Below are 17072 nucleotides of genomic sequence, written 5' to 3' on the forward strand. Positions count from 1 at the left end.
AAGAAGTAATTTGGTCAATAGACCATTAAATATAATGGAATTAATAATTTACTTAAAACGTAAACACAACATTCATAATTCATTGTTTACATTTATCAAGTGTTAATAATATTTTACGAACACTCTGGATCAAGGTATGGCCTCCACGAAGAAAAAAAATTTAGTAGTTACTGCCAAGCTTTGGACCTACGTTAAAGTCATCATCATGTCTACAGATTGACATATTTAAGTTCTACAGGAGATCTCGAAGTTCCTTGAAGACCGACTCAGTCCCAACATTACCAAGGACTGGAACAAATCTCGAACTGGTTCCGGGCTAAAATATCAAGTAGGAACAAATTTGACTTTTCGAATTTTGAAATAATTGAAAAAGAGTCTTAATTACTCAGAAGAAGAATAAAAGAAGTTCTACATACTGAAATGAAAAGTAATAATTGCAACATTCAAACAGATACTATGGGCTTAAGTTCAATTTTTGACGGTCGAATTAATTTTAAAAAGAGGTCTTTAAAGACCCCCGGGATAAGGTTGCAAAACTATTACAGTTTTCGGAAATGTTGGGACTGAGTCAGTCTTCAAGGAAATTTCGTATCGTCTGTAAAAACTTAAATATGTCAATCTATAGAGATTTTTAAAGTTGTAAGGTCTAAATAGTTATATTGATTGTCAAATCAATTGTACAAATAAGTTTTCGAAATATGAAATTATGATGTCCTTAAAATAGAAAGGTTTCTCTTTTTGGCAATGTTGCGGCTGGGTCGGCCTTCAAGGAAATTTGAGCTCGTCTGTAAAAACTTAAGCATGTCAATCTGTAAAGATTTTTAAGGTTGTTTTGTAAGGTCTACATAGTTATATTGATTGTTAAATCAACTGTACAAATATGTTTTCAAAATGTGAAATTAATAAAGCCCCTGATGATGACCTTAAGATAGAAAGGTTACAGTCCTTGGCAATGTTGGGACTGGGTGGGTCTTCAAGGAAATTTTATCTCGCCTGTAAAAAAAAAACGGCAATCTGTAGACATATTTAAATTTGTTTTGCCCTGATGATGACCTTAAAAAGTTCCGAAGCTTGGTTTTTAGTAGAGAAAATCTCGCCCGGGTCGATGCTTTGGCCGATGTAGCGCCCGTTGCATAACCGAAGTCCTGGGTGTGCCCATTGCACTACAGAATCGTCATTTATCGGCTTTCTTGTTAAGTAGAACTCCAAAGAGTCCATATGTAAGGGTGAGATCTAAAAGAGTCACCAGAAGGATTCGCCCGCATCAGGTTCTCTACCACTAGAGAGGCGTCTTGTAATAAGGCGACTATTGGCAAATCTGTTTCTCGCTTGGGCATTTGAACGATGGCTCTCTTCACAGATGAGCGATGGTTTCGTTTATGGCAATGAGATGATTGGGACCTTGTGTGGAGAAGACACGCTTTGCTTCATGTGCCATGCGTGAGTCACAGCCTTTTCAAAGACAGTCAATAATTGTATGTGGTGGAATCAACGTCCATGCCGGTACTGAACTAATTATCGTAAAAAACTAATCTTTCTCTGCACTAAGTTAAAGTCGCATTTGGGACAACTTCGTGCTGATGCTTGATAAATCTCTATTGGATGTCGCTCGAGTTGTCACAAATTACTTGGAGGATCTTGGGATTGTCAGGCCAGCACGTTCTTCTGACATGAATCCTACAGAACAAGGAGGGCAAGGAGGCAGTATAGACATCGTTCGCCGCCTACAACAAGCTTAGAACAGCTTCAAATCGCTCTTGTTGCAGAATGAAATTCTGTTTCACAAGCCGAAATTTGTTAGTTTAATTACTCGATGCTCAGGAGAGTTAATGTCCACCTTATTAAGAAAAAACTAGGTAATAAATTGTTAGTTAACATTTATTCTCTCATTAAATGATTTTCCGATGTTATCATAATTTTTCTTTCCAACCATCCAATTTATTATTTTTTATTAAACTTAACGAATCTCAAATAATTTGGTTTACAATAAAATAAGAGTGTCTGGTATTTTGTCTTTGAGTGAATAAAGCTTTCATTGCTGACAGAAACGTAAAACCCATCACCATAATGAAAGAGTAAAGGCAGGTGAAATGGAACAATATAGCTAGTTTAAGTTTTCCGACCACATCTCCCGTTTCCAGAAAGTTGAACCCCCACATAAACACCGGTTAACTTCGTAACCGCGCTCTGTTTAATTTATAACACGTGTGTAATAGCAATAATTAAACACCCCTTCTCTGAAACAGCAGATGGCGCACTATTTTCAAAATGAAATAAGCTTATGTGTTTTTCAAGTGTACCAACAGTGCTTATGGTTGACATTCCAAATTGGGTAAGTTGAGTTGGGTGTGTTGCAGCTCGGAAGACAATCCAGCCGGTAAGAAGGACAACGACAGTTACCCCCAGAAGAACAACCCCTTCCACTACAACCACCTCCTCTATAAGTAACTACGTCGTAAAATACTCCTCAGGTACATCCGCGGTTCCGAACCGATCGCACTATTCAAATTTCTCACTTCCTCGAAAATTGCTGCGCACTCAATGTTTCGCACTCCTATTGCCTACCGACACCATAATTTTAAAAGCACTTTCTTTAAGCACTTGTTTCGAAATTTTCACTGAGTATTTTGCATCCAGGAATGTGTTTTTGTAATAACATGAATTTCTTCACAACATTTTAATTGCACTTGTTTTGCACGAAAGTTCTTTTCTGTATCTGTTAACAATTGTTTTGAGTTATACTTAGAAAATTAAAAAAGAATTATTATCTCGTTGGAAAGCTTACTCGAGTAGATTACTCTACTAAGAGGTAAATTATCTTTTTACTTTGTTCAAATTACTACCTTTATTTATCCGTCCAGAAGAAAGTAATAAACAAATTAAAAAAACCATTAAAGCGAACCGAAAAGTTCAATGCTTTATTCGGCAATAATTACTTAATAAAACAAAATATTTATTAAAGTAGGCAATTTTTTACTCACGTGATTGTAAAAAATATAAACTTACAACGTATAATGCAATATTTTGCATAGTGTCCCGTGAACGTCAATACTTCAGGATAACCTATGTATAATGTAAAGTTAGATTAAAAAGTTCTTAATTTCGAAAGGACTGATTTTTATTGGATTCGGGATAATTCACTTTTCAGATGATTTCAACCTTTCAAAACTTTACTCCATAATATCCAAAGTATTTTATTATATGTTATTCCTACGTAAATGTGATTAAATAATGTAAGTTTAAAAACCTCTCCGTTGGGCATCCCGGACGAGGGTTTTTTATCTATAGTCTTGGTAGAGATCAAAACATTGTTCACAAGAAAGATTCGAACCCAGGACCTTCGACTAATTAAGCCGCTGCTCTAATCACTTGTCACGCAGCTCAGTTGGTTAGAGCAGTTGCGTATTGAGCCGAACGTCGTGGGTTTGAATCCTGCTTTGTGACACTAAATTTTTCATCTCAACCACGACTTTAGATAAAAAATACAATTAAGGGATTTTGAAAAATAACACTAAAAGTTTAATACCATAATTTTATGTATTGGATGCTACATTATTTTAAACAATTAATACCGTGTATAATGTCCTCTGTTAGCTAAAACCTCTGTGCACCTGTTAGGCATACTGTTAATAAGGTTGTCACTAATTTCATGAGGAATTTCACTCCATAGATGTTGCTACGCTCGGTGTTGCAGGTCATCTGGCTGCGGATGGTGATCGTAAAGTTTTCTGTGCAACGTATCCCACAATGCTGCTGTGCTCAATGGGATTGAGGTCTTGAGACAATGGGAGAGGAAGGGGCAGATGGGAAATTTCTATGTCTCTATTATATCTGGCACTGTCATCCAGAAATCGAAAATCCCAGCCAATGATATCACTGGTTTGAGGGATGTATTCCACGACAACTTCTTGGACATTACGGACTGCGGTGAGGTTGCCTTCAACAATATGGATTCCCGTTGGTCCTGCAGTGTAAATCCCAGCCTAGGCCATTACACCGCCTTCTCCAAACCGCACTGAAGGTAGAACGAACTGGGGTATTGTACGCATCCCCTGTTATCCGGAGATTCTTCGGATCATTAAACAGAAACGCAACTCATCGGTAAACATAATAGCATTCCCATTAGTATCTTCTTCTAGGCGCTCACTGCACCATATTCTCCTGAATTCCCGTTGGCGGGCTGTTGCTGGAAGTCCTCTCAAAGGTAAATGAAATGTCAGGCCAACTTCCCACAAACGATTCATAATTGATAATCCCCTTGCCAAAACGTCTTCATTTAGGATCTGCAGGGCACTATGGAAAGAGTTCCGTCTTGCAGGATGACAATATTTCCTTCCTTAGCGTCGTATTGCCCTGAGATCCACTACCAGGCTTATTTATTGGCACTTCGGCCTCGGAATGGGGCTAAATCCCTGGAGACCACTCCTATGAGAAACGCCAACCGCCTGTGTGATAACCACTTGCCGGTGACCTCGATGATTCATTCGCAAAATAATGTTGCATACTACTGGTTGGAGATGATGTCTTTCCATAGTTCAAGAGAATACAACAGCATTAAAATGGAGAAAAGACGACAAAACGAGTTAGTTCACAACGTACAAGAGTATTCTTCATATTTACTATTCTTAACTAAATCCGTTATTAAAAATCAGGATTAATATTTGTGTTTTTGGTTTTTATATTTTTTTGTTTTATCCCGCTAACAAGAATATATATTGATTAATTTAATTAAAATTATTATAATAAGAATAAGTTAGAAATATCCTTATTCTTTTTAGAGCACTTTATATGGTATCATGTGCGTGTATGTGCGTGAGTAATGTTGGACAAATAAAACAGAAAATAGCCACGAGAATGACCCAATAAAAAGAAGATTGTAAGAATGGAAAGAAAATTTCAGATTTGGCGACAGATGCACTGGAAACACATGAAAGTTTTTTCTTTTTTTCTTAAAGTTTGACTCCCCTGAGATCCTCGGGAGAGAAATGACTTGCTAAGGCGGCTACTCTTGGAAAAGCTTTTTATACAAATTACGCCCCATACTTGCATCTTGCAAGCGGATAGATTGCGCTCCATCTCGGTACACTCGAGCATTCTTAATGTGTACCAAAAAATGGAAAAAGGAAAAAACGAGGCAGGAGGGTAAGGGCGCAAACGTTATCCGGCAAACCGGCAAAATAAACTGTTTTTATAACTCATAACTAATGTTACCTGATTTGATTTTCTTCAGTTTTAAATGTTAGTTTAAAATAACGCATAAACTTCAAGTTAATCAATGGATAAAGTAAGGCTACAAAAACATGGAAACTTCTCAATTTATGTAATGCCAAAGAATGTTATTTATTTACTTTTTGTTATTTACTTATTTATTTACTTGTTAATGTTTGTACTTGTTTAATCAATATGCCATGAGGATGCGATATAAATCGCCGAAAGCTTGGTTGAACCCTAAATATCATCGATGAGACCTTACGATTACCCCAAGTATAATAATTTAATTACTGCATGTCGAAAAAATTCCAACTGTATATAAGAACTCCGGAAACTCGTAAGAATTTATATTCTAAATGATTTTTTTTTCTTATGGCCACAATAGAAAACAAATAAATATCATAGGGATTTCTATGTTCTTTCCATTAGTGTAATCAAATTTACAATAGGGTAAACATATTATGAAATATAGTGAATATGAAAATAAATATAAGATAAATACATTTATCTCAACCAAGACATTAAACAGAAAGAATAATTAATTGAAAGAAGTAACATTGTCAATTGACCACTAAAATGTAAATGGTTTATGAAATAAGTTGGACTTGGATAGAATAAAATTGTGAAAGGTTGGACTGAGTTGCAGATTGGTATATCTTGAATGCAATTTAAAATCAAACTTTGGACAATAGGGATTTTTAGTCCAATTTGACATGTAGGATAACTAGTTGAAATATTGACGCCCGTTCATGAGACACACTGTGTATAAGACGTATAAAAGATCATAAAAAATGAATTAAAATGTAAACATTAAGTCAAATGACGACATTTACTAATCACAAAGCGGAGTGTTTTCCACCAGGAATATTCCTTGTGTCATTGCAAAAACATCAGAGAATGCTTAAACTTGGCTGGGAAGTACTACAACAGCCACTTTATTGCTCCTTTATATATTTTCTTATTCCGGGCTCTGCCAAACATTAATAATGATAAAAACGTTTGGTCTCTTGATAATTGCGGTAAACTCATACAGGAAGTTCAAAACTAGAGAAATTCTTCGAGGACGAAATGACACTACAAATGGCTTCAGATAATGGAATGAAATAGTTCATATATTGTTGATTAAATGTGTTTGGAAGTACCGAAAATGATCATTAAATTAAAAAACCTACGGACATTTTACAACCAGAATAATAACTGTTTTCAAAGGATGTAATAATATATTTAGTATTGACATAATATATTTAATTTCAAATTATGTTTTAAAATTAAACAAATAAAATTTATATATTAGTGTCTTGAATCAGGACAATCATGTAGCAAAAAAGCACTAAATTAAAAACTCTTTTAGGGTAAACTGCTCAATAAGCTTGCATCAAATATAAGGTTTATCAGCGAAATATATCATATTTTTAAATTGGTAGTACTCAATATAATAGAAATTGAACATCTAATGCAAAACGTAAACGTGAAGTCGAATGTAACTCCATTTTTAACGCTATATAATAAGTGTAATATTTAAATTGTTTTATATATATTTTTTATCGACCACTGATTATTTTGATTAAACATTAAAAAACAAAATTACAAAAAATTAGTTATTACCATTCTTTTCTTATAAACACATTTCAGTTTTAAATTAAAAAAAAATTCTTACACCACGTGAGTTTTCATAAAAGACATGACCTTTTCGCTTTACTTTAGCAATTTTTATTGAAAAACTAAATATTTTCTAAAGATAATTTTTCACCCAACATCTGCTGTTAGTATTTTAATAACTTGGGGCGTTAAGACGATTTGGTGATTAATGCATTTCAAATGTAATGCTCTTTTTTTCCCACATTTTCTAAGGTTTCTCTTCTAAAAAAAATGTACCAACCATTCAAAAATTCATTTTGTTCTACACATATTGAAGCTTTATTATAAATTTAAAATTATCGCCTGAAGGTTAGAAATAAAAAAATTACAAATGTAATGGAATAAAGTAAAAAGATTTAATTAATTAAGAAATTTTGAGTTTCTGATATCATTTTAAATTTATCGTTTCGGAGTTATTTATGTTTATTTATATTTTCCTTCATAAGTTGAAAACTTCAGTTTATCGTGTGAGCGATTGCTCTTGTTTAAAGTTAGGTTCTAAAAAAATAATTAAACTTTCTTGTTTTATTCAATAAAATTTTACAATTATTCAATTTTTTAAAAAGTTACATGATAAATTCAAATTACCGAGTTTTGAAGAACAACTGCAATACATCCAGAATGAATCGATGAATATTTGAGATTTTTGGTATCAATTTGTTTTGAATGGAAAGAAATATCAAACATTTGAAAAAAGTAAGGTATTTTAGGTGAGAATGGATTACTAGGTCGGCTATTTATTAAAGGTCTAACAGCACCACATTTGAGCGAAAAATTACCTTGTGAACGATATTCTATTTCCCAATGAAATTAAAGAGAAAATTATAAATTTCTCGTCTTTTACAAAAACCAACACTGCATAACAAACAATTAGCCACTTAAAATGAGATTTAAATATTACACGACCAATACCTTGTAAAATTTAGAATATTACCAACCCAAATATTACCAACCTGTCTATCTCAATTTGTAAGACAATTCCTTAACAAGTGTTCTGTCACTGCATCATGTGAATGCTGCACTAGATCACCTCTTTTTGTGACTTTGTTCTTTATCTTGTAGTCATATTAACATACAGAGATTTTTTGTTTTAGGCAGAAGAATTGACCCCAGCTGGACAAGCCACCAGTTTCTATTGACTGCTATTTTAATCTTGGACAGCGTTCTCTTCTACTGTTAGCAGTCAAAGTTTGTTTTTCCCGTTGTATTTTTTTTTTCTGTCAATTATTGTCAGCTTGTGAGATACGATTGTTTTCCATTTGAATGACTGAAAAGTAAGATACAACTTTTACAAACTGACAATAATAAAATATGTTGGCGGTTTTTTGATATTTTTTACATTACTTGAAATTAGAAATTGTATCGAAAAAATTAAATAAATTACAAATAAGTTCATGAACACGGAATACAGCATATCTTTGTCGATCAGTCATTGTAGGCGTTTTATAAGTAGATGATGACATATCATTTCATGTTAAATTAAAAATGAAAAGTTTTCTACAAATCAGGTTCACTCGATAATTATTTTATATATTTTTTCTAATAATTGCTTTTAGTGAAAACGTGGCTGTTAACAAAAAATTTAAGTTTTTCCAAGATTAAATTCAATTTCAATCATTGTAAATATACTCAATGTGCCAAATGTAATCGTTGTTTCTTGTTTTCTTTTTTCGATATTGTTATAGAGATGTTAAATTTGTAGGAAGATGCTTAATTTTTGAATAGGTTTATTAACTGTTCTGTTGTATGAATGTTTAAAAATTAAAGTTATTTTCATAAAATTTGTTGTTTTTGTTTCATGTAAAATTTGGACCTGAAATAAATCCTGGCCATGGTAGTAAACCAAAATTTACCTTGTTCAAAGATTGATAATTTTTCCAAACCATAAAGGCAAATTAAATAAAAATTATTACATTTTTTCAATTGTTTAATGAATTTTGGAACAAATGTAAATTTCTTGTAAAGTTTTAAACAAAATATGGCTATTCGTACAAACCAAGGGCATCGAATGTAAGATGTAGCTGTAAGTTATAAACATTTTGTTTTTATAACGGCAAACTTCAGATAATTTTCTTCCGACGATAAAATTGTAGAAATCAAGCCAAACGTTCAATGAGGGCCGGGGCGACTGAAAACTGATGTTACACTCCCTTGGTGAGTTCTTGAATAAACAAAATTCAATCTTTCACCGGGAGTGGGTAAATAATTTGTTTGGCGAGGAGGGTGAGGAAGCAAGCTGTAGATGGAAGTGGGAGGATTACCCTCGAGAAGTAAGGGATGAAGGGAAAACAAAAAGAGGAGGAGAAACCGCATTTTATATTGATACTCGCAAACGCTGGCAATTTATTAAGCAAATATTGTATTAAGTATTATCAAAGCATAATTGGTCCTGCTTTCTCTTTTTCGTCGTTACTTTCCTCTTTCAGAATATTTTTGAGGGATAAACCATCTTTCAGTGCACGATGACACGTGTATCTAGATACAAATTAAATCGGAAAAGAGCTTTCAACCCACACACACACACACACACACTCTTCTGTTTAGGTCTGAGAGCTTTGAAAATTTCACCAGGTTCATCTTTCCTGACCATCTTGGTAGTGTACGAACAAGGGCTTAAACACGCATTAGCTACAACTTCACGAGAGTTAAACCCGAAACGAAACCCCATCACCCTTGTTTTTGATTTACTTTTCTCTAAAACCTTTTAGAAGTACTTAGATGAGAAACAAAACAACGCACATATATCTACTGCATATATTTCATGTGTGCTAAGACGAGATTTAATTCTGAAGCACACCATGTTTAACACCATTAAAAAAATTACTTTTGCCTGTAATGACTGTTCAGCAATGAGCTAAGTATGATTATTTTTTTCGTTGGTTTCCAAGATGTCAAAAATAAATCCTAATATATAAAAAATACCAAATCTAATATTTCCAAATTATTTGACTCATTTTCTTGACACCCAGGGTTCAGTTTTGTTGAAATCACACGTGTACTATTGTATATTCCTTTTCAAAATGTCATGAAATATTTGATATTTCATAAAAATGAATATAAAACTTTAACTTGTTTTCTACTTTAAAAGTACTTACTAACTACTACTTACTTTGGAAAAGCATAAAACCACGACTGCTTGGCAAAACCATTAAACCGAGTTTGGTTTTGTTATTCCTTTGAAATTAATATTAAAATTGATCGTTCCATGGTATGTTTATCTGTTTGTAATGTGTTTTTTACTGTTAATAATCTCAATTAATCGAAAGTTTACTAGAAATACCTTTCTACAAGAAAAATTCGAAATTTTAAAATTACAATTTGACATCACAAGAAACTAACCGACAACTATGCCTATGTAAAACGTCGATTAAAACTCATAACGTTAACCCTGCCAACGTCAATAAGATTGACGAACTAAGTTTTTAATTATATAATAAAAGTGGATCGACGTAGTTTCTAGATTAGGAAGATTTTACGGGTTCTTCCTGCGTTTACGATCTTTTTTAAGTTTAAAGTGGAGGATATCGTTAAAATAACCCTTGTAAGACTTAGACCGTGGTATTAAATTTATAGTAATTTATTTATGTTTGTTACATACAGCATTTTATCAATTTTATCAATCAAAATAATATAACATAGTTTTTGTTCTCTCCTCAATCATCCTTAATATTTAAAAAACAGTCGACCCGTGACCTGCTCTCAGAGAGTGCTATGATTAAAATAGTTGATGAGTTAGAGTTAGTACCACTACATTGTTTTTCCATTCGTTTGAAATTACTCACAATTTTTGTATGATTATTGAGCCTTGTTGGATTTTTTCCTCAAAAAATAAAAATAAAATAAAATACAGGGGGGAAATGCTGAATTAATTTTGATGAAAGATTCAACAAATGCATACTGATATAAAAGTTATTGGGAAGCATGAAAAAACAAATATTACACATTTTTATGTTTAAAACATTAGTAATATTATTTTCTTTAAATTTTATATTGATTTTTCTGTACTTGGGAGATAGGGAATTTGTAAATAGGTATTATCGATCTAGAACTTGTGTAAACTATGTACGTAAACTATTAACTTTTGTGATTAATAGTTTTTTAGTGTTAAATATCTTTCTCAGTTTAAAGTATGTTTTTTAATTTTTCTCCTTTTTTTAAGTTGGTATTACGTACAAATTTTTGAACGAATAAATTATAGGTTTCTAAAACATGCTTGTTCTGGAAAAAGATAATTATCCAGAGATTCGTCTTTTGTTATTATTGCATTAACGAATTTTGGTAAAAAAGAAGTCATGAGTTTATAAAAGCCTTCTTTTGTATCAGCCAAAACGGCCCTCTATGACCCGAGCCAGTGTGCCTTTCCTCCCTTTTAAGCCACCTTCTTTTAGGCAAAGAATTATAATAATGTTTGTTCATTTGCATAGCCTCCATTAGAATTCATAAACTGACCCTTAGAGAAGAAGGGTCCAATTAAACCTCGGTAAATGTGCTTGTCATTAAATCGCCCACTTCTTCTGTTTACACAAAAGCTTGCTTTTAATTGAAATAATAACAACTGGTATTACCCTTTTGAAATTCATTATAGAAGACATCACAAATTTAATTGGTTTTTATAACCGCAAATAAAAAGAATTTTTTGAAAAATTATTATTATTAAATAAAATTTATTTTGACTAATATTATCCGAAGTCTTTTTCTAGGAAAAAAGACCGCCATTATTTTGAATCAGAGGGTCATACTCTTTGTACATTTCTTGCGCATTAATGATCTATTATTTGGGGTAATGTCAGAGCCTTCCCGATATTGCTCTGCATGCATAGTATATCAACCTGATTGATAAACATGTTGCTGTGACCTTTAACCCCCAACAGATGATTATACGATTCCTAGAGTAGAGGAAGGTGTTTTTAAAATAAAAAATAATGAGAGTTTTGAGAATCCTTTTATAAGTCTGTCAGAATGAGAAAGCTATCTGAAAATTCCCGATTTGCTTCCGCTGGGAAAGTCGTACCAACACTATTGGGATTTTGAACCATTTGAGAAACCAAGAGGCTTTGTCCTGTTTCAAAGTTTTTTTTAGGTATTTCGTGCCAAAGAGGCATCTGTTAGTCATAGCAACCAATGAATTTTATACAAAATTTAAATTAATTATTATTTTTATGTAGCCTTGGTTGAGATGAAAAAGTTAGTGCCACGAGCGAGATAGGAACCAACGACCATCGGCTCAATACGCCGTTGCTCTAACCACTTTAACTATCGTGATCCCGCTCGTACCCTACATAAAAGGAATAATTATTTGAAATAATTAAATGGTCATTAGACCACTAAACGTAAATGAATTTATACGAAAAATTAAAAACAATATAGATCCAGTACTGATGTAATTCTTATAGACACAAAATAATTGGAAATAATAATAATTTTTTATAGTATATTTTATGTGCAAATATTTTTAAACAGAGCTTTTTTAAGCATAACCCTAAAAAATTTATATATTTCGGATTTTATTTTAATTAATTTAATTTTCAATATTTGCGTACATAACTAAGGTCTTTATATAGCAAACTGTTTACAAAGGAGTCTCTATTTCAATGCGACACCAACATTTCTCCAAAGCGAAGGGTTAAAGAGAAAAGTTTAAATGGTAAGTATAGTTTTCCACTAGAATTTAAAATATGTTTTCTAAACATTTTATTATTGTCAGGTTAGTTGAGTTTTTATTTCAAATGAGATTTTTTTTTCAACAATTTATTTTAGGCTTGAAGGGTAGATAAAGGATGTCAACATTATTTCCACCATTGCGACTTAAAATGTCCTAATGTGGAACTACTATAAATTATAACTTAATCCATATATATTGGCGGTCACAATTGACCCTATTAATTATTCTTTTAATATAAGATCTTGGTTGATATAAAAAATTTTGTGTCACGAGCGGGATTCGTACTACAACCTTAGGCTCGTGTTCGTCTCAAGCAAGTCCTTGATTGGTATAATTAATATGGTCAATTATGACCGCTAACATATATGGATATATAATTTAATATTTAAAAAACGTAATTATTTCGCTAACACTTCCCCGTGGCCATAAAACGGTGAGAATCAAATCCTGAATACACGACATTTGAAAATATGGCAGAAAGAGGTTGTTCAAAAGGTTGTAAGTTGGGATGAGGAGTTCTGTCCGAATAGATCAAGGTCACGATAGCCCAAGTGGTTAGAGCAGCGGCGTATTCAGCCGAAGGTCGTAAATTCGAATCCAGCTCGTGACTCTAAATTTTTCATTTCAACCAAGACCTTGGAATAAAAGAATAACTAATTGGAATAAATTATGACTATACCTTGTAAAGTGTATTTTTTCCTATAAACCTAAGTATTTTTCTAGGTGCTGCTTTGCCCACCGATTTTGGTGTTGGAATTTCCGAAGTACTATACCAAAACCGGGCAAATGATTCACAGTCACAACGGATGTGGGCCGATTTCTCTTGTTTCTTTGGAATGAGTCGGCATGTTCGTCTCTCTGCTTTGCTCATCATCTTTAGGTGGTAGTTAAGAAGGCAGTGGCCTGTATAGACGCCAATAATTGTCTTCAAATCCTGCCTGCTGAGAGCGTAGATTTCCTTCGCCTTCCGTTTTGATATATTTATAAATCTGCTTTTGTCTAGTGTTGAGTTTTTCTTTCTCAGGCCATTTTACCAGTTCCAACTTACGGTACACTTATCAGTCTTTAAGGTTCTATGGGTGGGATGGCTTCCTCTTTTTTGGCAAGTTGGTCATCCTGTTCATTTTGTAGTGTACCTTCATATCCCGGGACCAACTTTATTTATCTTGTTGGGATTTTCTTGAGCCTTTTGGCAATTTAGACACTTTCAGACATATTTGGAGAAAGTGTACGCGTTTAGTTCTTTTGTAGCTGTCCGACTATCCGAAAGTATATGTAATCTGTACATCTATCATATTTTACTTTTTTAACGCATACACACAGAGTTGATGAACATCAGCTTTTAAAATCGTTGGGGTTAGTCCGATCAAGCTGTGGCTCGCTCATCGCCGATCTTACTACATTTTCATAATATAAATACTATGATCCGTACACACATTACGGCCAGACGAAATATTTTTATTAAAATCCACATTTTTGCTTGGAATGAGATATAACGTGGTGTAAGGATAAAAAGATGAAAATAAATAAGACAATCTACTAAACAACAGCAAACAACAACAAATTTTATTAGAATTATCAAGTCATGAAAATCATGAGTAGAATGATTTTATTTTAACGGACGCTGACCGCTCCGCGGATTTTCCTTCGTTTCCTCTTCTTTCACCTACATCTCACGTACACAGAGTTTTTCTGGAAAATACCGTGATAAGGTTATTTTTCTGTGTTTATATTACCTAACTGTTTGTTTTTCAAGTCTAAATCGGGCCTTTGTGTTATACATTTGCTTGTTACCCCGTTACATAAACAATAATTAAAATTTGTATGGGAGATTGTCGTATATTCATCAATTAAATTTTGAGTTATTAAGCACATCGCGATTAACTGCGGAAATAGTCAAACATCCTTAAGAGCGCCACCAAAGTGAACGCATTTATCCGCTCTGGGATAGAATATAGAAGCGTTTTTACGGTAATGCTGCCAAATACGTGCCAAAATATTCGGAACGAAATTATTTCAGACGTCTTAAAAGCTCAAAATAAACGAAATAATGAAAAAAATGAACTTTTAGTACTTTTGTAGGTTAGTAATGAATAGTAAACGATTGCATGTATAATGGCTTTTAGGGATTAATACTCCTCCCAACAAAAGTATTAATCTCATAAAATATTTATTTGTTTGGACATGATTCAAAATATGAAACCCCTACCAGCCTTTGAAATTGAATTGAATTTACGCAATTACGCATCCTAATATTATTGTACTTATCAGTTTTGTAGATTCAGAAATCTAGTTTTTTAAACTTAGATATTTTTTTAATTGATACTCAATTATCTATTGTGGCATTACAAAAACAACAAGTACCCTTGGGAGAAATTATTGTGGAGTTTTTTTAAACTTTTTTCTGTAACCTTTCGATATTGAGATAAGTGAGATAAGTGGGTGTACCATTGAAATAATAACACCCTGTATATCTGTTTTTCACGAGTCATGCCGTAAACAAATTTTTGGTTCAGACAACAAACATAAGTTATATCTCCCATTGTCAATATTACAGCCAATCTGTTCTTTGACCAAAGTTAAGAAGATAAAACTAATGCAAGAATTTATACTAAGAATCAATTTATGTGTTTTTTTATTTCGTTATATGTTGGTAATTCAACCGAAGGTTACTTTCATTTGGACGCGACTAATTTAATTGCGTTTCGCCATTACTTTGAATAAAAGAACATATTCCCAGGTTGTTAGGATTTTTTTAAAATAGCAATAAGTATTACTGTATCATTAACAATTATCTATTATATTTAGTGGTATATTCACCAAATTTCTTATTTCAATTAATTAATCTTTTTATGTAAGGATTTTGGTTGAAATAAAAAAATTTAGTGCCACCAGCGGGATTCGAACCCCGTTCGGCTAAATACGTCGCTGCTACATAAAAAAATTAATTAATTAAATTAACAATTATAATATTTCATATTAAGAAAGTTAAAAATGTCGGTTTTGTAATAACTAATAATCAAAACTCTAGGCAATTTGTTCAGTATACAAAAATACATCCATTGCAAGGTTTGTCTGCTAAACGTTATATTATTAAGTATTATATTATATCAAATAAATATAAATAACTACATTATAAGTAAATTAAAATATTAAGATTTGTTCTTATTAATATTTGAGTTAACCTTTCAAAGGCTTTTCTTGATATTTTTCACCTAAATATTTTTATATATTCTTTTTTTGACGAATTCACAAAACCGATATTTTAGCGAAAAATTATTTCATTTATTATTTAATATTAATCAATAAAGATCACTGATCACAAGCCAAACGAATTAACATAAATTTAATTAAATAAATTGATCATTTTTTACAAAAAAAAATTGAATAGTAAAATAAATAAAATTACAACTCCTAAGATAAAAACATTGATTTTTGACAATAAATATGTTTATTTCACTTAAATTTACAAAGTGAAGTTTGTTTGACAACTAGCTTATCATGTGTATATACATTGTTATTAGAAAATCTCATTCGTCTCTTAATGAAAACAATGAGTTCCTTACAGATTGTTTTTAAATAAAATAGAAATTTATAATTATTTTCCAGCGCCCGGAACACGAAACGTAACGGGTTAAGCAAGAAAAACAGAGAGGAACATAAATAAAATTGCTAGACAAAATTATCCATCCAGAATTTTTTCTTATAATTTAAATAGTGCTCAGCGAGGCTCATTCATCTGTAATGTTATGCAATGAGCACCCAGACCAACAAAGTTACATGAGTCTAACTTTGACAGAGCTCGCATGAAATTATCTCTCCGAGCAGAAACAGCTACAATTTCCCAGATGTTCAGCCTTCAATTTAGACCATGTAGACATCATACATATAATTGAAAGCAATCACTTTGAGTCTAAAACATATTCAACAAATGTTATATAATCGAAATTTCGTAAATAGTTGTCGATTTCTTATACAGGGACGTTTCAATGTTGTACACTTTTTTAATTTGATTTATATTTTTTTATATTTTTAATATTTAAAGCATATCACTTCCGGAATTTATAAATGTTTACATCTAACCAGAACCCGTATATTCGTCAGGAAGGTAAGACTTGTTAACTTTAGTAATGATTGTTTCCACCAGGGTTACACATCTGTATAATTTAACTCTCCTTCGCTTCACAAAGATTTAGATCACATACTAGACATCAATTTTAATGAAATATACATATTTCAGTTTTAAATATAATTTTTTTTGTTTAAACACAACGTATCATTCACACAAACCCTAATGTATTGATATTTCTCTGGGTAATTTAGGGTAAACCCCTCTGTTGGAAATAATAAATACACGTAATTTATTATCATTCCTATCTTTCCTATCTCCAATTGTTCTGAGGAATACCTAATATTCTCTGGAGTAGTATGAATAAATTGTTGTGTGTGATTTAATTTATTAGCATGAATAGAAGCTCGATTATCGAGTAATATCGAGAGCTCTTAGTAGTGTGAATACTTTGAGGTGAGTGAATGTAATTTATTAGTTATTCAGATATCG

The 17072-nt window shown here is 32.2% G+C and overlaps 1 protein-coding gene across 4 annotated transcripts in view; it reads left to right on the forward strand.

The window, feature by feature from the left end:
• The window catches only part of LOC106668645 (lachesin-like), a 75247-nt gene extending 66640 nt beyond the window's left edge, over positions 1 to 8607 (forward strand). Inside the window, exons 8-9 of one of the 4 annotated variants that reach the window (XM_024226797.1) lie at positions 2358 to 2471; positions 7944 to 8607. In XM_024226797.1, coding sequence (XP_024082565.1) covers positions 2358 to 2471; positions 7944 to 8029 — 200 coding nt within the window. In that variant the 3' untranslated portion in view covers positions 8030 to 8607. The remainder of the gene's footprint in view (positions 1 to 2357; positions 2472 to 7943) is intronic. The other 3 variants (XM_014397584.2, XM_024226798.1, XM_014397583.2) reach the window with 3 other exon arrangements.
• Positions 8608 to 17072: the final 8465 nt, after the last annotated feature.

Source organism: Cimex lectularius, unplaced genomic scaffold (assembly GCF_000648675.2).
Source record: "Cimex lectularius strain Harlan isolate CLEC.00 unplaced genomic scaffold, Clec_2.1 scaffold7, whole genome shotgun sequence".
NCBI lineage: Eukaryota > Metazoa > Arthropoda > Insecta > Hemiptera > Cimicidae > Cimex > Cimex lectularius.